This window comes from Oryx dammah, unplaced genomic scaffold (assembly GCF_014754425.2).
Source record: "Oryx dammah isolate SB20612 unplaced genomic scaffold, SCBI_Odam_1.1 HiC_scaffold_1, whole genome shotgun sequence".
Lineage (NCBI taxonomy): Eukaryota > Metazoa > Chordata > Mammalia > Artiodactyla > Bovidae > Oryx > Oryx dammah.
In genome coordinates, this window is record NW_024070185.1 from 64,033,828 (window position 1) to 64,057,244 (window position 23,417).

General features: G+C 37.7%; 1 protein-coding gene across 5 annotated transcripts in view; it reads left to right on the forward strand.

Moving 5' to 3' along the window:
* The window catches only part of INVS (inversin), a 132,564-nt gene that overhangs the window by 54,823 nt on the left and 54,324 nt on the right, over nt 1-23,417 (forward strand). For all 5 annotated transcript variants that reach the window (XM_040239054.1, XM_040239040.1, XM_040239070.1 and 2 more), the window contains 5 exons: nt 8,210-8,383; nt 10,306-10,473; nt 14,339-14,519; nt 16,837-16,946; nt 19,324-19,495. In XM_040239054.1, coding sequence (XP_040094988.1) covers nt 8,210-8,383; nt 10,306-10,473; nt 14,339-14,519; nt 16,837-16,946; nt 19,324-19,495 — 805 coding nt within the window. The remainder of the gene's footprint in view (nt 1-8,209; nt 8,384-10,305; nt 10,474-14,338; nt 14,520-16,836; nt 16,947-19,323; nt 19,496-23,417) is intronic.

Here is a 23,417-nt window from a genome sequence, read left to right on the forward strand (position 1 = left end):
TTATATTGCTTCCATTTAAGTTTTAAATGATGTATCTTTTGGGGGTACAGAATGATTAGGATTTAGATAAAATATGGCAGAATGCCTACCTTACATTTATTTGTGCTATTATATATATATATAGTTATAGTTATAATATTTCCAGGACAAAATTATACACAAACCTATAAATGAAAACAAAATATAATGAACATTTGGTGGACAGTTGTTTTCTCCCTCAACTATCATGAGAGTAAATATAAATGCTGAGGACATAGAACAAGAATGCATCAGGAAACATACAGGTTTGGGGAAAATATATGGTCTCTTCAGTGTCCCAGTGGGGAAAAGGGCTGCTATATGCAGTCCTGTATTCACACTAAATTGCTTAGAATTTGGGGGTATTCTTCGTCTTGACATGAAGCTATTACTTTATTTATTTATTTATTTTTTGAGGCAGTTACTTTAGAGGAAGCTGTTTTAGAGAAGTGGCAGGAGCAGGACAAAGATCAAGTCTCAGGAGCAGGAAGCTACCCACTAGCTCAGTGACAGTAACTGTGATACCCCTAATATCACTAGACGTGGGGCTGCAAAACATCATCATAAATACAAATTCTTAAATGGACCAGGGGCTGGGGGTTAGCAGCTATAAAGGTGAGCAGAGAGAAAAAAAGGAAAACAAAACAAATAAAAAGTAACAGCAAACAATCTTCACTTCAAAATGAACCCGCAGACAAAATAGATGAAGAAATCTAATGCTGAGACAGCTAACAATATCATTTCAGATAATGAATTTATTCCTAGCAGAAGTGTGTAAACAAAGCAAAAAGAAGAGCCATACAAAGAGAGAAGATATTTGCTAAATAAGTCAAGAATTAGTATCCAGGAAACTCCTACAGATCAGTAAGGAAAAAACAAATAGCTCAGCTGTGAAATGAGTAAACAACACAAAAAGGCTGTTCAAGAAGAAGAAACAAATAGCCAACAAAGACATTCCACCTCAGGAAGGAAAGTGAAAATTAAATCCATGATAAGACACAGTTGTGTACCCATTGGCAAAAGTTAGCAAGTCTGACAAAACCAAGTGTGGAGAAGATGTGAGGAAATGAAAATTCTCAAACATAACTGGTGTGAATGTAAATTGGAGTACCTACTTGAGAGAACAGCTTCAGCCCAGCAGTTTCAGAAATTCTGGTACATGTACCAAGAGATATATATATGAGAAAATTCATTCCAGTATTGTTTGTAATAGTGAAAAATGAGAAACAAGCTAAATATTCCCTTAGAGATAAATAATATACTATTTTCACATGACAGAATGCTTTCTCCAGTGAAAATGTATGAACCAAAGCAATTTGGATATATCTCAAAAATATTGCTTTGAGTAAAAGGTGGCAAGTGATTCCTGGAGGGCTACTTATATAAAGATTGAAAACATACAAAATAATGCTGTGTACTTTATGAATACATGTATTTGTAAGAAATAAAATATATCAAAACATTCATGGGAATAATAATCACCAATTTCTCCAAAGATAGGGAATAGAACTGGGGAAGGGCAAAGAGGGAGTGTTAACCATATATGTTCTATTTTATTTCTTAAAAATGAAAAATTAAAATATCAAAGTATTTCACTCAAAACCTCCATATCTTTATTATTTAGATTAAATGACTTTTCCTAAAAAAAGGAGTTCATCTTAGCAAATTGGACAGACAAAAATATGAACTTAAGTGGCATTTTGAGTTGAGTCAGATTCATTTCAAGCGCTGTTCTCCAGGTCAGAGAGCTTTTTCATTCTCTTTTACCCTTTTAGATATTATACTCCTTTTCATGTATCTGAGGAAAATCCAAATGTCATAATCATTTACATGACAGACAAAAGAAGATCATCATGTTAATAACTATAGAAAGATTAAGATGAAGATTATTAGTACCGAACAATAACAGCAACAACAAAAAACCCCAAACCAAAAAATGACATCTTATTCAATGTTTCAGAGCCATTAGGAAATATTTTCACATTTGCATGGCATTATAGACATCATATCAAAGTTAATATCATTTTACTGATGAAATAGGACATTTTTGTAACTTTAGTTCTCATTTCTGCTTACTTGCCTGCAGAATTTTCTTAAGAATATATACTCTTGATCTATTATCTATTTCACTCTTATACTATTTCCTACCCAGTCTGAAATTATAAAAGTAGATCTGCACTCTTTACCTCAGGATCGTGTCATGTGGCCTTAAGAGATGATACTAAATTCTTAGTATCAAAACAAAAGTAATTGTATCATAATAAACCTGAAAACTTAAGAAGTCCTGATTTGGAGCAATAGTGAGGAAATGTTTGAACATTTTGTTTGTTTGCACTTGTATTGAGGGGGCTTTATGGGAAACAGAGTAGCCTATAGTAGCACGGGTCCCCAAAGTCATACAGTCTTCAGGGGGTTATCAAAATAGCTTGCCACCTGAAACTAGTATTTTCCTCTTTTCCACTGTTACTAGAAATACTCTCTTGATTTTAGCTCAAAGAGTTGTCTGTCCTCTCTGTTCATTCTCAGAATTGAGTTTGTATACACTGAGCATTTAACAAATGCTTGTTCATAAAACCAAGGAGGTTGATGTTGGTCCAAATGGATTATATTTTTTCTAGTCTCAGCATTTGTCAATAGTATCTCAGATGGTCTATGTCCTTCTGAATAGGAGAAGCTAGCCTGATCACGCAGGAGACCCTGGTTCAATTCCTACCCACTCCAGAATTCATGGGCTTCCCTGGTGGCTCAGCTGGTAAAGAATCCTCCTGCAATGCAGAAGACCTGGGTTTGATCCCTGGGTTGGAAACATCCCCTGGAGAAAGGCATGGCAACCTAGTATTCTTGCCTGGAGAATCCCCATGGACAGAGGAGCCTGGGGGCCTACAGTCCATGGGATTGCAAAGAGTCAGACATGACTGAGTGACTAAGCATAGCACAGCAACACTCCCCACTAAATTCCTACTGGGTATGTTCTTTTTAGTACTGTATCACCTTTATCTGAAGTTATAGACATTTTTCTCAATGTAAAAAGAAAAATCAGAAAAGCCATTATATAGAACATTCCATCTGTTTTTATTTTCATCTGTTCCTAACCTTGGTTCTCTCCTTAATCACTAGCTGAGCTATGTATACTGTGTTCAGTCGGATCTTTCTATCTATTTGCCCTCAGTCATGGACCATTCTTGGTTCCACTTGACCATCTGTTTTTTGTTGCTTCCTCCACATTGGAAAACTGTTTGTAATAAAATTAGCAAACATCACCGAGCATTTGCTTTGTGTACTGTTCTAAGTAAAAATATTACCTTTATCATTTCATATACATGATAATTTCAGGTACTATTATTATTCCTGTGTTACAGATGAGGAAATTAGAAGCACAGGAAGATACTTTATTTGATATGTAAAAATTTACCCTGATACTTCTGTGAGGAACAAAGATGAAATCTGTGTCAAAATAAAGTACATTTTACTCTTGTCTGCTTTGTAACAAGGCTCCAAGAATGTTTTTTGAATGATTGAGTAATTATTACTGAAATGTACCATGTTTTGTGTATGTAGAACCCCCAGAATAATGTGGAGTATAAATATAAAAGCACTGTGTCTATAACTCAGTAGCCACCCCTAACATATTCTAGTTTCCTTCTCCTTCCCTCTTCCTCTTAATTTCAAAATCACAATTATTGTCTGATTGACTGTCTTTAAAAGGTCATGATGACTTATTCTGTAATATTTGAAATGTTATGCTCAGAAAGGTCAAACCTTATTTTTTGGGTATGAAGTACCACATAGGTTTGTTTTTCCTGGGCATTTTTTTCTTTTTTCAAAGAAAGATGGCAAGAGATTTAGAGCAGGGTGCCCTCTTGAGGAAATTTTAGTACCTTCTCAAAAACTGGAACTGGCATTGGGTGAAGTGAAAAAATCCAGATAAATGATGTCCACTATGAATGAAACGCTGATAAATAAATCTTAAAAAATAAGAGTAACCAGATACCACATATTTGAGAATTAATATTCTTAACTGTTATGCACTAATTTAGCAACTGTCAATAAGTTTTAAATAAAAAGCTCTAGAAGATATTTTACATCCTCCTATTCACTCAGTCCTTCAAGTAACATTTATTAAGCACCTAGTCTGTGCTAGGAACCATGCCGAGCACAGTGATCAATAAAACATAGCCTCTGCCTTCGTGATGCTTACTACTTGTGAGGAAGATCTCAGTAAAGAGAAATTAACAGATATATATGTAACTACAAACTGGGGAAAGTGCTGTGAAGGAAATGAAAAGATTCTGCAATAAAGAAGAACAAATTAAGTTTTCCCTAGGGTGGTCACGGAAAACCGCTCTAAATGGAAATAACTGAGCTGCATCCATGCTTTTCAGTCCATTCCAGGTTTGCCCATCTAGTGTAGACAGCCTTATGGACCCCTTTTCCTAGTTTCCTCCCTTATTTCAGCCTCTACCCTGGAGCTGAGTTGACTCCTGCCTCTGAGGCAAGCAGACAAGTCTCATTCTTCTTTCCTCACCTCCCTGTTGCCTTAGAGCCTCACATTCATTACAGCAGGGGTGGGGGTGCTCAATTAATAAGTGTCTTCCTTATTAACACTGATAGCCCCGTTAGTAGAACATTAAAGCATTGTAATTATATTGCTTAAAAGCCACTTTTCCAACAATATTAAGATGTAGACGGTGAGAGTTTCAGTTGCTCAGTCGTGTCCAACACTTTGTGAACCCATGGACTGCAGCACACCAGGCTTCCCTGTCCATCACCAACTCCTGGAACTTGCTCAAGCTCATGTCCATTGAGTCGGTGATGCCATCCAACCACCTCATCCTCTGTCATCCCCTTCCCCTCCTGCCTTCACTCTTTCCCAGCATCAGGGTCTTTTCAGATGAGTCAGTTCCTCACATCAGTTGGCCAAAGTATTGGAGTTTTAGCTTCAACGTCAGTCCTTCCAATGAATTTTCAGGACTGATTTCTTTAGGATGGACTGGTTGGATCTCCTTGCAGTCCAAGGGACTCTCAAGAGTCTTCTCCAACACCACAGTTCAAAATCATCAATTCTTTGATGGTTAGCTTTCTTTATAGTCCAACTCTCACATCCATACATGACTACTGGAAAAACCATTGCTTTGACTAGATGGACCTTTATTGGCACAGAAATGTCTCTGCTTTTCAATATGCTGTCTAGGTTTGTCATAGCTTTTCTTCCAAGGAGCAAGCGTGTTTTAATTTCATGGCTGCAGTCACTATCTGCAGTGATTTTGGAGCCCCCCAAAATAAAGTCAGTCACTGTTTCCTTTGTTTCCTCATCTATTTGCCATGAAGTGATGGGACCGGATGCCATGATCTTAGTTCTCTGAATGTGAGTTTAAGCCTACTTTTTCACTCTTCTCTTTCACTTTCATCAAGAGGCTCTTTAGTTCTTTGCTTTCTGCCATAAGTGTGTGTCATCTGCATATCTGAGGTTATTGATATTTCTCCTGGCAATCTTGATTTTGGCTTCTGCTTCATCCAGCCCAGCGTTTCTCATGATGTACTCTGCATAGAAGTTAAATAAGCAGGGTGACAATATACAACCTTGACATACTCCTTTCCCAATTTGGAACCAGTCTATTATTCCACGTCCAGTTCTAACTTTTGCTTCTTGACCTGCATACAGATTTCTCAAGAGGCAGGTCAGGTGGTCTGGTATTCCCATCTCTTGAAAAATTTTCTACAGTCTGTTGTGATGCACACAGTCAAAGGCTTTGGCCTAGTCAGTAAAGCAGAAGTAGAGGTTTTTATGGAACTCTCTTGCTTTTTTGATGATCCAACAGATGTTGGCAATTTTATCTCTGGTTCCTCTGCCTTTTCTAAATCCAACTTGAACACCTGGAAGTTCACAGTTCACGTATTGTTGAAGCCTGGGTTCGAGAATTTTGAGCATTACTTTGCTAGCGTGTGAAATGAGGGCAATTGTGCAGTAGTTTGAACGTGCTTTGGTATCTTCGCATCCTGTAATGCCAAGTCAAGTGGGCCTTAGGAAGTATCACTACAAACAAAGCTAGTGGAGGTACTGGAATTCCAATTGGGCTATTTCAAATCCTAAAAGATAATGCTGTGAAAGTGTTCCACTCAGTATGCAAGCAAATTTGGAAAACTCACCAGTGGCCACAAGACTGGAAAAGGTCAGTTTTCATTCCAGTCCTAAAGAAAGGCAATGCCAAAGATGGTCTCAGAAGATGAAAAAGACAGGTTGCCCTGTCCGCCACTATGCTTTGAGTAGAGAAAGAGAAATGGGCATGAGGACGACAGAGAATTTGATCATGGAATATAGTTTGTTCGTGTTGACTGTGAAGTATATATGGAATCTAGAAAATGGTACTGATGAACCTCTTTGCAGGGCAGGAATAAAGATATGGACATAGTGAACACACTTGTGGACATGGAGAAGGGAAGGAGAGGGTGAGACAGATTGAGAGAGTAGCATTGACATATATATACTACCAAGTGTGAAACAGATAGCTAATGGGAAGCTGCTGTATAGCACAGATTACTCCGCTCAGTGGTCTGTGATGACCTAGACGGGTGGGAGGGGGGACGGGGAGCTCGAGAGGGAGGGGAAGTATGTATACTTATAACTGATTCATGTTGTCCAGCAGAAACTAACACAACATTGTAAAGCAACTACACTCCAATAAAAATGAAAGAAATAGAATTATCTATGGTACCAAGCATATTGAAGTCTCCAATTAGAATTGGAAATATGGAAGTAGATCTCAGGGAAGAGTTCAAAAGCACTACTCCTCAGGGTTTCAAAGCTCACACAGGCATACTGTATAATGGTTGACCTAAGTAAGTATCATTATGTGTTAGTGGTTCAGTCGTGTTTGACTTTTTGTGACCCTATGGACTATAGCCCACCAAGCTACTCTGTCCATGGAATTCTCGGCAAAAATACTGGAATGGGTTGCCATTCTCGTCTCCAGGGGATTGTCCCAACCCAGGGATCGAACCTGAGTTTCCTGCATTACAAGTATATTCTTTCCTGCCTGAGCCAGAAAGGAAGCTCAAGTACAATTATAGTCAATCCATCTGGAGAAAGAAGTTTAGCTAGAACTTCTTTCTCCAGATGGATTGATTGTACCAGATTGGGGGGTTTAACCTATGTGGACAGCACTGCCTGCACTGGGTGGCCCACAGTGACTTCTGGGTTGGTGTTTATGTGACATATGAGTCTGGAACCTGAACTGTGAGGAAGTTTCTTATACCTTAGTTGTAACTATAAATAGCTCTCTTCAAGAATACTAACCACCTTCTTATTAACCAGTTGCTATGGAAAAAATATTTAACCCCTTTGAATCTCACTTCTCTCACCTCTAAATTGGGGTTAAAAAGCTTTTTCCTTCACAAAGTTATTATACTTTGAATATAAATAATATATGCTGTGTTGGTCAGATTGTGCTGAAACTAATACATTCATACATTGTTGCTGCTGCTAAGTAGCTTCAGTTGTGTCCGACTCTGTGTGACCCCATAGACGGCAGCCCACCGGGCTCTGCCGTCCCTGGTATTCTCCAGGCAAGAACACTGGAGTAGGTTGCCATTTCCTTCTCCAATGCATGAAAGTGAAAAGTGAAAGTGAATTCACTTAGTCATGTCTGACTCTTCGCAACCCCATGAACTCCAGCCCACCAGGCTCCTCTGTCCATGGGATTTTCCAGGCAAGAGTACTGGAGTGGGGTGCCAGTGCCATCTCTGACATTTTTGCTACTAGATAGCAGTTTGAAAGATACACGAAAAACCATAAAATGCACAAACTCCTTTGACCCAGTAATTTTGTTCCTGGTAATTTATTTTATGAAAAAATAAAAACTAAGTGAAAAATCGTATACATTGAAGCATTTTCTATTCAAAAAGTTATAAACAATAATAGAATGATTAAATAAAATATCTTGCCTTAACACAATGAAATATTGACCAACTCCTAAGGAAACTATAGGTATGTAGAAAACAGTTGGAAAAAAACATGAACAAAATAAAACAACTGATACTATAGTAGAATTTTAAGTATTTTTCCTTTTATTAATTTATCTGAATGTTATTACTCCAGCAGAATAATTAAAATGCTTAAAGCATTTTAAAATTAAAAAAAATTTTTTTGGCTCCAAACTAAATTTCTTCTTACTGTCTCTTATTTTTCATTTAGGGAAATTATCGTTTCATGAAACTCTTACTTACACGCAGAGCAAACTGGATGCAGAAGGATCTGGAAGAAATGACTCCTTTACACTTGACTACTCGGCACAAGAGCCCTAAATGTTTGGCACTTCTGCTGAAGTTTATGGCACCAGGAGAAGTGGATACACAGGATAAAAACAAGGTAACAGACTATCAGAATCGAAGACAAGTAGAACGGAAAACAAACACTTTATTTTATGATGTGAAGCCTCAAGGAAGAAGGCTCAATTACCACTCGTACATGGCAGAACAATTCCAAATCTCCACATGCCCCAGTAAAGGATGTCACTTAAACTGTGTCCTGCCAGCAACCGTAGTGTAGTGGGTAGTATCATCTTTTCACATATGGGGAAACTGAAGCTCAAAAAGATTAAAATTCTACCAAAGATCCAAGTGCCAGGACTAGAATGTGAACCCAGGCCTGTCTAACTCTAACTCATTATTTGACTACTAGTCATGATAGTTGCAATTTGTTGTGAGATTTGTGGTGAGCAAATGCCCCCAAATAATGTACTTAGTGCATAATTGCTTTAATGTCCTGGGCTTTGGCATACTTCTTCTTGGGTTTCAGTGTCAGTTCAGTTCAATCGCTCAGTCCTGTCCGACTCTTTGCAACCCCATGAATTGCAGCACACCAGGCCTCCCTGTCCATCACCAGCTCCTGGAGTTCACTCAAACTAATGTCCATCACGTCGGTGATGCCATCCAGCCATCTCATCCTCTGTCATCCCCTTCTCCTCCTGCCCCCAATCCCTCCCAGCACCAGAGTCTTTTCCAATGAGTCAACTCTTTGCATGAGGTGGCCAAAGTACTGGAGTTTCAGCTTCACCATCAGTCCTTCCAAAGAACACCCAGGACTGATCTCCTTTAGGATGGACTGGTTGGATCTCCTTGCAGTCCAAGGGACTCTCAAGAGTCTTCTCCAACACCACAGTTCAAAAGCATCAATTCTTCGGCACCCAGCTTTCTTCACAGTCCAACTCTCACATCCATACATGACCACTGGAAAAACCATAGCCATTTCCAGTGTAGAAGCCACTAATTGTTCTGTGTGCATCAACTTACTTAACCTCACTATACCTCAGTTTTCCCATATGCAAAAAGGGGATAAACAGGGTTATTGAAGATGAAATGAGATAATATATATCAAGTGTTTAGCACAATGCCCAGTGCATAGTATGCTGTCAATAAATACTAGCTATAAAATTATTATTAATTTCATTTTGATTGTAATATTTGCTCTGACATTGTTATTGGGATTCATTATCTTCCATGCTCTTGAATTCAGACATGTTGTATACATTGGTCATTGTTTTGATCAACATTCTGATTATTCTTTACAGGAAAAAAATGTGGTCTTTAGTTAGACAAAGGCAGTCATCCTCTTCCTTTTCATCAGGCACTTAATCATAGAGTCTTGCAAACTCCTGCACGCTCATGAAATTAAAACTCTTATAATTAAGTCCCTGGGTTGATGCTCAATAATCTTTTCACTCCCATAGTATTCTTAATGTGATTTTTAAATTTTGTTGAGTAGTCACTCATATAACCTGAAGTTCTGAGATCAAGTTTTTAATTTTACAACTACTGTAAATTGATGTTATTCCTATCTCACAGCATTTGTAGTGCTAATAGTTCACTGAGAATTCCCTGGGCATCCAGTGGTTGGGACTGCATTTTCACTACTGAGAGCACAGGCTCTCTGGGTTGGGGAACTATGATTCTTCAAGCCATGTGCTACGGCCAGAAAATAAATATTTCACTGAAAAAAGGACTTTGTTCAGTCCACAAAGACCCATTAATCACTCAATCATAGTAGAAGTCCTTTACTACGTTTATGCCATTTAGCAGATTGCTTATCCTCCTCATGCTCAGTTTCCTCATCAGTCACGTGCAAATTCAAGAGTGCTCATCTCCCAGAGTTGTCCTGATACAGACTACAGGAGAGAAAATATACAAAAGTCTTACAGCAGTAGCTGCCATGCAGTAAGAGTTTGGGAAAAGTTTGTTGTGTTGTCACTATTCTGTTGTCAATGTCATTTTGAGAATCTCTTCATTTTGCAGCAAACAGCTCTGCATTGGAGTGCCTACTACAATAACCCTGAGCATGTGAAGCTGCTCATCAAGCATGATTCTAACATTGGAATTCCTGATGTTGAAGGCAAGATCCCACTTCACTGGGCAGCCAACCACAAAGATCCAAGTGCTGTTCACACAGTGCGATGCATTCTGGTGGGTATAATGGATGGCCTTACCCCCCCAAAAGAAATTATGTTATGAATTATCCATTGTATGCAAAAGCATTTTACAGCACACTAGCAAATTATGACACGAAAGAGTGCAACAAAAAACGTGTGAGCTCATCAGCAAGAAATAGAGCATTTTAATACTGTGATTTAAGACCACGCAGAAATTTCCTGCATGCCTGCTTCCAAAGGCATTCTCTCTCCCTGTGCCATGCTCATTTCTGTCCCCCATTAGCTACTTTTCTGAGTTCCTATTTATCATCCCTGACTTTGTTTTATACTTGTTCTTATCAAATAGTAAGTAGATGTAAGTGAATAAATACATTTAAGATATAAGGAATAAGGAAACTTATGTACTCATCACTGAGTGGAGGAGCCAAGTAAATTACTGTTTAAGTTCCCTGGGTACCTCCTCCAAGTAACATTCTTTTATCTCCTTTCTCAGAGGCAGCCACTACCCTCAATTTTGTGCTTATTATTCCACTGGTTTTCATTATAGTTTTGCCACATATGTTTGCATTCCTAAACAATGTACTGTTTCATTTTTAACATTTTTGCATTTTATATTCATAGAATCATACTGTATGTATTCTGAGACATCCTTTTCTCTTGCTCAGTGTTAAGTTGGTGGTTTTAGTCTGTTGCTGTGTGTAGCTGTAATATGTTACTTTTTACTGCTATATGCTGAATAATATTCCATTTTTTGAAGATTAAATGACACACATTTTTCATTCTGTTATTGACAGACATTTGAAATTGTTTCCAGTTTTTTGCTATTTGCAACAGTGCTGCTTTGAACCTTTTTTAAAAACCCTATCTAGGGTATGAATTTAACTGGTTGTTGCAGGTGTATAGAAATGCAGTTGATACTTTTGGCCATTAATTATATATCTAACCAACTTTCTATACTTATGAATTTTGAATGTTTATCAGTAGATTCTTTGAGGTTTTTTAATCATTTCTTCCAAAATTACCACTTACATGCTGTGGTAGTCTAATGTTTGGTCCTATTTGCTTATAACACACAAATTAGACTTTTGAAGATATTATTGTTTTATTTATACAATGATTAATTTATTTCTACTTGTATGTTAACTGATTCCTTTGCTGTGCATTTCTTCTTGGATCTCCAATTTTCCTTCCCGAGTTACTACCTTTTTCCCTGAAATACAATTCTTAGAACTCTTATTAGTGTAGATGTATGGTAGTTAACTCCCTGATTAATTCAACTGTTAATAATGTCTGTGTTTCTACAATGCTCTTGAATATGTAGTTTTTCTGTATACACAATTCTAGGTAGTTACTTTTATCAGTTCTTTCAGACTGTTATTTTGCTGCTTTCTGCCTTTCATTGTTCCTCTTAAATAGTCTGTTATTTGTCTAATTGTAATCCTTTTATAGATTATCTTTTCTCTCCAGGTGGTTTTTAAAATTTTTCCATATAGTATTCTACAGTTTTACTACAGTGTGTCTAGTATGCCTTTTTTTTTTTTTCTTCGTGTTTAGTATACATTTCTGATTATCGCATCTCAGTTCTGGAAAATATATAGCCATTATCTCAGTATTGCTTCTCTTTCTTTCTCTCTATGCCTGCCTATGGGGTCTCCAGTAATGCATATTTTAGACCTTTCCATCTTACTTTCCATGTCTCTTAACTTTTCTTTTACATTTCTATCATCTTGTCCCATTCTGCTATACTCTGGGTAATTACATCAGATCTGCCTTCCAGTTTACCAAGTCTTTCTTCACCTGCATCCAGTCTTGTTTGCACTATTTGTTTAGTCTTCAATCTTTGTGATTGTGTTTTCACTTCTAAAAGTTCTCCTTGGTTCTTTTTCAGATCCACCTGATCATTTTGAGAGCTTTTTCCCTTACTTACTTTAAAAATTTTTAACCGTGCTATGTGGTTTGTGGAATCTTAGTTCTCCCACCAAGAATCAAACCCATCCTCCCCTGCATCGGAAGCACAGATTCTTAACCATTGGACTGCTGAGGAAGTCCCCATTTTTTATTTTCTTACATGTTTTATCATTAGTTATTTTATATTCTCTATGTGTTAATTTCAAAATCTGAGGTCTATGGAGGGTGATTCGCACTTATAATATCTGGACTTCCCTGGTGGCTCAGACAGTAAAGCGTCTGTCTACAATGCGGGAGACCCAGGTTCGATCCCTGGGTTGGGAAGATCCCCTGGAGAAGGAAATGGCAATCCACTCCAGGACTATTACCTGGAAAATCCCATGGACAGAGGAGCCTGGTAGGCTACAGCCCATGGGGTCGTAAAGAGTCGGACACGACTGAGCAATTTCACTTCACTTTCACCTACAAATTTGGCTTTTTTCCGCTCCTTTATAAGTGCATTTAAGTCCTTGGGAGGAGGCTCAAGGTCCTAGAATGCCGCCATGGTAATATTCTACTTTTTTGAAGTGTTTTGTAATACCTTTCATACTCTTCTTTTATAAAATAAGCTGACTGTATAGAGAGCTCTAAACCTGGAAAGGCCCTTCAAAGAGTTCTTAAATTGGGACAGGAGGGCTTGACTTTGGGTATGACCTAATCTGAGAAGGGACCTGAGGTGGGTGAGGAACTCTCTTCAGCTAAAGCAGTTCCAAAAAGCTGACAGGAAAAGATCGTCTGCTGGCAGCACTTTCAGCAGCTGTGGAGGTAGGGAAGGAGGACCTAAGCAGTGCATCATATCTCTACAAAGATCCAGGAGAAAAACAAATAAATGTTGTAAACTGTCAGTTTAAACCAAAAATCTAATAAACATGTGATAAAAAAAATTTCAGCCTCATTCATAAAAGGAATACAATTTAAAGCATCAGTGAAATACATTTCATACCTACAAGGGGAAAAATGTTTTAAGTTTGATAATATCAAGGGGTTAATTTGTGCCAGCATGTGGGGAAATAAAAGCTTTTACACATTGTCATGGATGTGTTAATTAATACAGCCATTTGGAGAGCAGTTTGACAATACCTAACTGAAGATGCAGATGTCTTTCAACCCAGCAGTTTCCCTTTAAAGTATCTGGGCTAGAGAAAAATCTCACATATATGCCACAAGGAGATATGTAAAGGAAGTGCAATGTAAAAAATGCATTGCAGCATTTTTGTTAATAGTGGAAAACAGTATAAGTAGCCTAAATATCCTTCAGTGAGGGCTTCCCTGGTGGCTCAGACGGTAAAGAATCCGCCTGCAATGTGGGAGACCTGGGTTCCATCCCTGGGTTAGGAAGATCCCCTGGAGAAAGGAAAGGCTACCCAATCCAGTTATCTGGCCTGGAGAATCTCCATGAACAGAGGAGCCCGGTGGGCTACAGTCCATGGGGTTGCAAAGAGTTGGACATGACTGAGCGACTTTCAAGAGAATGGATAACTAAATTGTGGTTTAACAAATAGATTAGTATCATTACAGATACCCAGATGTGTTGAAATAAAAAAATTTAAAAATATAATTTTGAAAGAAAAAATTCAAGGATATATATGGCATAATGCATAAGTATAAATATTGAAAACACAAAATTTATCTATTGTTTATGGATGTATATATATGAAGCAAAAGTACAAAACATATGGCTTTAGCTGAATCCATAACAGATTTAAAAAGCGCATTAGGGAAAGTGTTGATTCCTATTTAATCTAGATAGTACATTTATTTTTCTGTACTTTTTATAGTTAAATATGAAATTAAATCTTAAAGATTTAGACTGTATACTTTTTTCTTAATTTTATCACTTCTGCTGAGAGAGAATATACAGGTTTCAAAAACTGCTCAGTTAATACTTAGACCAAATGTGGTTTTTTTGAGGATTCTATGTATGTCTGAAGTCTCTGGTTCCTTAAAAATAGGATGCTGCTCCAACAGAGTCTTTACTGAACTGGCAAGACTACGAGGGTCGAACACCTCTTCACTTTGCAGTCGCTGATGGGAATGTGACAGTGGTTGATGTCTTGACCTCATACGAAAGCTGCAATATAACATCTTACGATAACTTATTTCGAACGCCGCTTCACTGGGCAGCTTTGCTAGGTGAGTTGAATATGAAACCAAGGATCAACAGTAGGAGGAACTGCTTGAGTACAGGAAATTTTCCGTGGCTCCTCCCCGCTATCAACTCCCACCTTCTATTTAATTGGTTTAATTTTTAATTGATATGTAGTACTTTGTACCTAAATTCCTCTGTTGTATGCTTAAATTTTAACAATATAAATGTATTCTCTGTTATATGTTAATTTCAACAACATGTCTTTTAAAATTGTTATTATAAAACCAATGTGCATTTGTTAACAAATGTAAATATAAAATAATCTTCACATTTCAATGCCTTTGCTTCTTTTGGAGAAGGGCTTTAATTTTATGTTTCAGCTAATACTGTATTTGATTTTCTTTTCTTCATATTTCCTGATGTGCCTTTTACTTAGCATTTTTGGGGATCACTTTTTTATATGGGAGATTATATATGTGTATCTGTCTGAATTTTGGCAATCTGAGAGTCTTTCCCTTTTAGTGAAGGAGTTTTGCCCACTGACAGTCATTGTTACAAATTGTACAATTTGATCTTTTTTCTGTTATTCTGATCTTTGAGGATTAGTTTTTTTTTCCCTTAATTTGGAGTTTTTCCTGATTTCTTTGTTTTCTGCCTTGTGGTGTATGGATTACATTGTAGCTATCTGGTTTTGAATTTCCTAATGTTTCAGGAGGCTTTCTAGGTTTTACTAGTAGTTACTTTTAAATTTATTAAAAGCTTTCTTAAGCCTAAGCCTGAGTCAACAGCAAAACTGCATTTACTGATTCCCATCTATTTAAAATGAGGAATTTGGCATACTTTCACTTATAATCTTTGGGTATTTGTTAATATGATCTGACAGTTATTATTAATATTAATGATTATAAAAAGATTATTATTATAGACAGTTTTAAAATTACTTGTTATCTCTTTTTTAAATGATTCTTACATTTGCATTTGGTTTTATAGTCAGATTTATAATTATTATTCAGTCTTCATTTCAGTGTTTAGTTTCATTCCTTTTCCTCTGCATTTTTGCAAATTTGTCTGCGTAGCACTAAACTGAAATTTCTTTTCATGAATTCTGCTTTCTTTCTGCCTCTTGTAGATTAGATTTTAGGCTATATTTTTATTTCCTTCTATCATCCATATTTCTTTTTATCTCAGCTTTTTATATTTTTACCTCCTCCCATTACCCTTTCATTTTAGATTATCTTCTTCTTAGGATACTGTTTCACTTCATAGAGGCCATCTTTTTGTAAAAGTCAAGGATGCCAAACTGTTGCCTGAAATTTTCTTCCGGATCCTTCTCTAGATCATTTTCTGAGGTATGCTCTTGTTCTTTCTGATGGTGTTCCTTTCCCCCTGTCTTAAGAGTGTTTGCATAAAGCATTTTCTGAATTTTTCTCCTTACCTCTCAAACAAGATGAGAAGTATTTAGATTGAGTGTGTGGCATAAATTGCCCTTGACCCTACTTTTGCCCATTTGTGTTATGGAGCACTCGATCTCAAACCACAGCTGCGGAGCAGGCAGAGGAGCACAATTCCCATGCAAATTCCTATTTTTCTGCTTGGCATTCATGCAGTGTATTCTTGCTCTGCTAATGTGGCTTCTGCGTCATTGCCTCACTCCCTGTACACTGAAGCAATGGCATGTATGAAATTGAGGTTTCCTAAATATACTGTTAGCAGGTCTGTTCATTCTTTGATCCTTTCTACAGTCCTTCACTTGGGGAGACCTCCTCCACATCCTCCAAAATGGACTGCAGAGCACTCTTTTCTACCAACACCTCACTATTCCTGCCCACTTCTGGGGTTTGAAATTACTGCCTAGGTGTTCAAACATTGGGGGAAGGAGGTACGAAGTAATAGACAGAAGGCCCAGAGGTCACAAGAGACTGTGTTATAGCTGGTCCACCTGAATAGCAGAAGAGAACAGCCATACAGTTCTGATTGGTTGTGTAGTAGAACCTGGAGATGAGGAACAGAGAGGGCCTGCCTTCTGACACCTTCCCTCCCTCCTGATGGGCAGTTTTATAAGGTGAACCAGGGATGCAGTGAGCTGGTACCATATACAGTTTTTTCTCAGTCTGGGCAATTATAATTAGTCATTTCCTTGTTGATCAAAGCATTGAGTTTTTAGTATTTACGTTTTTGCCTTTGTGCTGCCTAATCATAGTATTTTGGTAAGAAGTTAGAAGAGGCTGCACTAGGGATCATTCTTCTGAAACCCTTGTGAGTGCTGGTTTATGTACTAGTGATTTTTCTATCCCTTTCCTTTAAATAGACCATAAATGAATCAGTCCTTTTGTGTGATAACTACCTTGTGTCTGCTTTCAGGCCATGCACAGATTGTCCATCTCCTTTTAGAAAGAAATAAGTCTGGAACCATTCCATCTGACAGCCAAGGAGCAACACCCTTGCACTATGCAGCTCAGAGTAACTTTGCTGTAAGTAAACCATGACAGTTATCTCCTTTAAAATTAGAATGTTATCATCAGCACAGTATAATTCCATCTTCCTCACCTCCCCTAATGCACCCCTAATGAATAGTACACTGAATACTCAGATTGATAAAATACCTTAATTTCCCACATTTCTTTCTCTCTTGTACCCACAGCAAATATAGCTATAGTTCTCCTTCCTGGCACTCCTAAAAATCTATTCTACTTACCACCTACAGTTTCAGTAAACCTTTATCTTCTATTATCTCCTAAGATCTCAGAAAAATACTAAGTTTTGAGGTGGGGTTCATTCTTATTATGAATAGATAAGAAATTCAGTTGGCCTACTATAGTCAATCTATGGAAATCATAATTCAGTCCATAGTTCAACACAGGCCTATGTAAAGACATGTTATCTCTATTTAGAGATGAAGAAACTAAGATTCCAAGAGATTAAATGATTTGCCCACAATGTTTTTTTTTTTAATATACTTTAGTGTTTTCATAGTTTATTTATTTATTTTTGGCTGTGCTTGGTCTTCATTGCTGTGTGGGCTTTTCTCTAGTTGGAGCAAGTGGGGGCTACTCTCTAACTGTGGTATGTGAACTTCTCTGCCGTGGCTCCTCTTGTTGCAGAGCACAGGCCCTGGGGCATGCAGGCTTCAGTAGCTGTGGCATGTAGGATCAGTAGTTGCAGCTAACAGGCCCTGAAGCACATGCTCAATAGCTGTGGTGCATGGGCTTAGTTGCTCCGTGGCATGTGGGATCTTCCCAGATCAGGGATCGAATCCATGTCTCATGCATTGGCAAGTGGACTCTTTACCACTGAGCCATTGGGGAAGCTTTGTCTAGAACCCAGCTCTTGGGTTCCGAATTTAACTATGTACAGAAACTAGTAGTTAAGTATCTGTGCTAATGAAAGTAAGAAAGAATACTAGAACATTATAGATGTTTTTTCAAAGAAACACTTGCTTTAGATAATTTGCCAATTACAGAAATAGTTTTTTAATGATGATGCAAAGTCTAAGCTCAGTTTCAAGTCCCTTGATCTCCTTTAGACTCTATAAACTTGCAAGAGGTTGTAATTTCCTTTTTAAAAAACAGTACCACCAACATCAAAACCCCATAAAACCCTTGTAAGTATTCATCACTTAGAAAACATACTGAACAAAAGAAATGTTTGCAAATTGTTAAAAGAAACCCCCCAAGTCACCAACATTAAAAAAAAAAAATTATTTCTTTATTCAAATCTACTTAATAAGCACCTACACTAGCTCCTGGGAGCTAAGCTATAATACCACAGTAGCTCAACAACTAGTTTTAAGACTAGGAAGCAGTGTGTGTTGCAGTAGAAAGAGTATGGTAACTCAACCCTGGATTCTACTTGTGTGTTTGCTACCAGTATTTATGTGACCTTGAGCCTAAATCTCATCTGTAAAATGAGGAGCTGGAATATATGAACCCTTACATTTTTTCTTGCTCTAAAGTATTGAACATCAACATTTTATGCATTTTTAGCCAACTCACAGCCTCCAGAAATTGTTTTTTCTGAAACTATTTTATTTCCATCCAAGCAAAAGTGCCTATGATCTTCCTATAAGTTTGTAAGCATCTGAGTTTTGAGGAAAGATGCAATTTTAAGTGCTGTGAATATTGTTGTTATCTAGTCACTAAGTCATGCCTATCTCTTTTCAACCCCATGGACTGTAGCCTGCCAGGCACCTCTGTCCATGGGATTTCCCAGGTAAGAATACCGGAGTGGGTTGCCATTTCCTTCTCCAGGGGATTTTCCTGAGCCAGAGATCGAACCCACGTTGCCTGCATTGCCAGGTGGATTCTTTACCACTGAGCCACCAGGGAGGTAGCTATGAATAGTAACTGCCATTAAAATTGTCAAACACTGTAAGAATTATTAAGGGTCCTCATTTTTGTATGATTCTATAGAGGAAGGACTTAGAATGCAGGAATTACTGAATAATACTTGTTAGGTGAATTGAACACTGCACTTCTCAGTAGCCACCACTCATCATTTGATAAATCCATTAACTATTTAAAACAATAGTAACAAAGTGCATAGTTTCTTCTCTGCAGTTAAATTTTTAAATTTAATTGAGAATAATCATTCTCAATTATAAGAATATTGAATGAGGGAATTAAGTTATATTTTAAAATGCTGTGAAAACTAAAACCAATACATAAGGACAGCAGATTGTTATTTTCAATGGAAATTATAATTTTATTATTCATAAAAAGATAATTTCATTTGATTCAAAAGTAGACCGAAAAATACTTTGCTTCTTAGTGGAAGTCACGTATAACACTGGTTTTATTGCTATAGAAAATGCCACTCTCATGTCTCAAATTTTTTAATGTTTTCTTACAGGAAACAGTTAAAGTGTTTTTAAAACATCCATCAGTAAAAGATGATTCAGACCTTGAAGGAAGAACATCCTTTATGTGGGCTGCTGGGAAAGGCAGTGATGACGTCCTTAGGACTATGCTGAGCTTAAAATCTGACATTGACATTAATATGGCAGATAAATATGGAGGTACAGGTAAGAACTGGCAGACATATTCAGCTTTCATTCAGGCTTCAGAGTACAGATGATGCTATAATACTTGCAAAATAGCAAGTTGAAACCATTGTTCCTAATCTACTATTATTTGACATTGATCTTCAGTTTTTAAGTTTAGGTTGCCAGGATATCACTCCAACAGCTTTATTTTTCCAAGTATTACAGCTAAAATTATCCTATGTTATTATCAAGTGAATTTTGACATTGATTTACAAGCCTTGTTGCTCCTTAGACGTAATTGCAGGAACTCTTCTGATCATATATCTTTGCATAAAAAAGCATAAACCTGCACTTTAAAAACTATGCATACTTAGCAGTTATTAACTACATTTTCAAAATTTAGAATTATATTTTAAAGAATGCACACATCTATGTATGTTCTCACCAGTCTCATTTAATTTGCTGTTTTCTCAGTTTTGAACAGCATTACTGCTGTTCTCCTGAATCTCCCATTTCTCCCATTAACCTCCCATGACTCTAGAAGCTTCAAAGCTTTGAAAGCTCTTCCTATATGCTTCCTTTTATCTCTTTTTCTAAGAAGAGAGCTCTCGAACAATGTGTTGATTACTAAGAGAAGTACTTGTTTTTGTAACACCCATTGTCACCTTGGGTGACACAGCTCTTCCTTGTGCACTGCAGTCAGCCCTCCATATCCAAGGGTTTTGCATCTGTGGCTTTGGAAGGCTGACTTGTACTGCACCATCTCGTAAAAGGGTCTTGAGCATTTTCAGATTTTAGTATCTGTAGAGGCTCCTGGAACCAATCCCCCGTGTATAACAAAGGACACCTATGTATACAAATTACAAGTCAGAAAGAAAAATCACAGAAACACTGAATGGAACAAAACCTCAGCTGCGAGCTTCTCAGTGTTCTGTTTTCTTATACATGAAAACATTCTAGAGCCATTTGCACCTACCTGTCATCCTGGATAAGATCTTTCTATCTTTCTTGATCACCAAAACTGTTCATATAGCACTTGGGGGACAGAGGGGAATGTGTTTGCTATACCTAATATCTCCCTCCCTATACCTAGACCATCTCACCTTCTGATTTTTTAAAGAGTTTTTAGGTAATATCAATTTTGATAAAGGCTTCAACTTGTAAAAGTATTTGTTTATCAGAGTTTCACCATAGACCTTAAGCTTCTTAAGGAGTATTATACAGACACAGAAGGCATTGAGTTTATAAATGATCTGAGTATTTAATTTTTTTATCAGACTTTTATTATTATGCAGTCTTTATCACTGGCATCGCTCTCTGTTTAACTTTTCATGTATTTTAATAAAGTATGGGCTAGGATACTTGCATTCTCAACCAAAGTTGTCTTTCTGATGTACATCTTAGTTGGGGTTGAGACCTAAATTTTCAAATTCATTCATTCCCTGGGCTCTTTCTCTTAAGGAGATTCTATTATACATCAGTGATACATACTTTCCTGACATTTCTATGCCAGTGAGTTCCTCTCCATCATCCCTTTCAGTTCAGTCAGTTCAGTCGCTCAGTCATGTCCAACTCTTTATGACCCCATGAATCGCAGCACGCCAGGCCTCCCTGTCCATCACCAACTCCTGGAGTTCACTCAGACTCATGTCCATCAGGTCCGTGATGCCATCCAGCCATCTCATCCTCTGTCATCCCCTTCTCCTCCTGCCCCCAATCCCTCCCAGCATCAGAGTCTTTTCCAATGAGTCAACTCTTCTCATGAGGTGGCCAAAGTATTGGAGTTTCAGCTTTAGCATCATTCCTTCCAAAGAAATCCCAGGACTGATCTCCTTTAGAATGGACTGGTTGGATCTCCTTGCAGTCCAAGGGACTCTCAAGAGTCTTCGCCAACACCACAGTTCAAAAGCATCAATTCTTCGGTGCTCAGCTTTCTTCACAGTCCAACTCTCACATCCATACATGACCACTGGAAAAACCATAGCCTTGACTAGACAGACCTTTGTTGGCAAAGTAATGTCTCTGCTTTTGAATATGCTGTCTGGGTTGGTCATAACTTTCCTTCCCAGGAGTAAGCGTCTTTTAATTTCCTGGCTGCAGTCATCATCTGCAGTGATTTTGGAGCCCAAAAATATAGTCTGCCACTGTTTCCACTGTTTCTCCATCCATTTGCCATGAAGTGATGGGACCGGATGCCATGATCTTCGTTTTCTGAATGTTGAGCTTTAAGCCAACTTTTTCACCTAGAGCCAGACATCCTGGAATGTGAAGTCAAGTGAGCCTTAGAAAGCATCACTACGCACAAAGCTAGTGGAGGTGATGGAATTCCAGTTGAGCTATTTCAAATCCTGAAAGATGATGCTGTGAATGTGCTGTGCTCAATATGCCAGCAAATTTGGAAAACTCAGCAGTGGCCACAGGACTGGAAAAGGTCAGTTTTCATTCCAATCCCAAAGAAAGGCAATGCCAAAGAATGCTCAAACTACCGCACAACTGCACTCATCATCCCTTTAGCGGGTTGTTTTTCCTTAATTAAAAATGAGTTCTTATCAATAGCAATCTATAAGTATTATTTGGATCAAATAAATCAACTATAAAACAAAATACAAAGCTATCAGGAAAATGTGAACACTCTCTGGATATATCTGATGTTATAAAACTTGTGTTAACATCTTTTAGATATGAAAATGAGCCTATATTTTCTTTGCATTGCTGGGGCTGGGGTTCTGCAAACCACATTTGCTCTTTGCCAGCAGGGGAGTCAGCCCACAGTGGGCAGTACACGGAGACAGGAAAGGCTGAAGAGGCGTTTAGGATTACAGCTTCCTGTTTGCCTCCTATCCTAGTATTTGTTTCTAGTTCCTGTCTGCATATCCTAGTCAGTCTTATTCAGCAGAGCACTGATCCCCTGTTCCAGTGGCAACAGTTAATTCACTCTGTGATTTTTCCAGCACTTACAGGACCTGCCAAGCAGAGCTGCTCCTCAGAGGTCTGAGTCTCAGCTCTGCAGGCCGCCTCCTCTAAGCCTTTAAAGTTGTAATAATTCCATCCTCTTCGTTTTGTTCCCTCAGTCTTAGAATTGCTAGCCTCTGTGATACCTTAGATTTTCCTTTTTGCTTTTTTAGCTCTTCAGTACAAGGCTGGCAATCCTTCATATTTAATTTTCTCTGTTAAAGTATCTGAGAGGTACTCTGATTGATACAGTGGCTGTGTTTTAAAAAAGAACCCTTGTCTTTCAGCCATACTAACTAAAATATTCACAAACAGAAGGATGTGACTCTAGACTTTTATTCAAAACAATCAGAAGTGGGGGAATGGATAGCAGTTAAATGAAATAAGATTAGCCAACAAGATCACTGTTGAAGCTGGGTGATGACAGTATTCATCCAGAGACTCTTGGCTTTATTTATCTTTTTTTGTAGTCTTCCAAAAAGATACATGCACCCCTATGTTCATAGCAGCACTATTCACATTATCCATACATGGAAACAACCTAAATGTCCATTGACTGATGAGCTGATAAAGAAGATGTGCCTTTACATTTGAGTAACATTTGAAATTCTCCATAACATAAAGTTATTGGAAAGAATTTTTAAAGTTCGTATGTAAACGTGTTTTTTCAAAAAAGGAACAATGATTGTAGTCTAAAATTGTTTTAAAAGAAACGAAAATAATCAGAAATGGGAAATTTCCTTTAACAAGATCCTTAATTCTATCTTTTACTCAATTGAAATTTTGTCTTAAAAAAAAAAATCTTGACATTGATATTTATCTGAAGAGTATCTGTTGCTGCCACATTACACAGTTATAGAATTTCAGAATTAAAAAGTACCTTAAAATTACATCTAGTCCAGGGTTTTCTAAGCTGTGTTCTTCACACCAGTACCTTCCCATAGAGGTACCTAAAGTGTTGCTGAGGGAGTGGGTGCTTGAATGGGTAACCCCTACCCCTACTTTAACC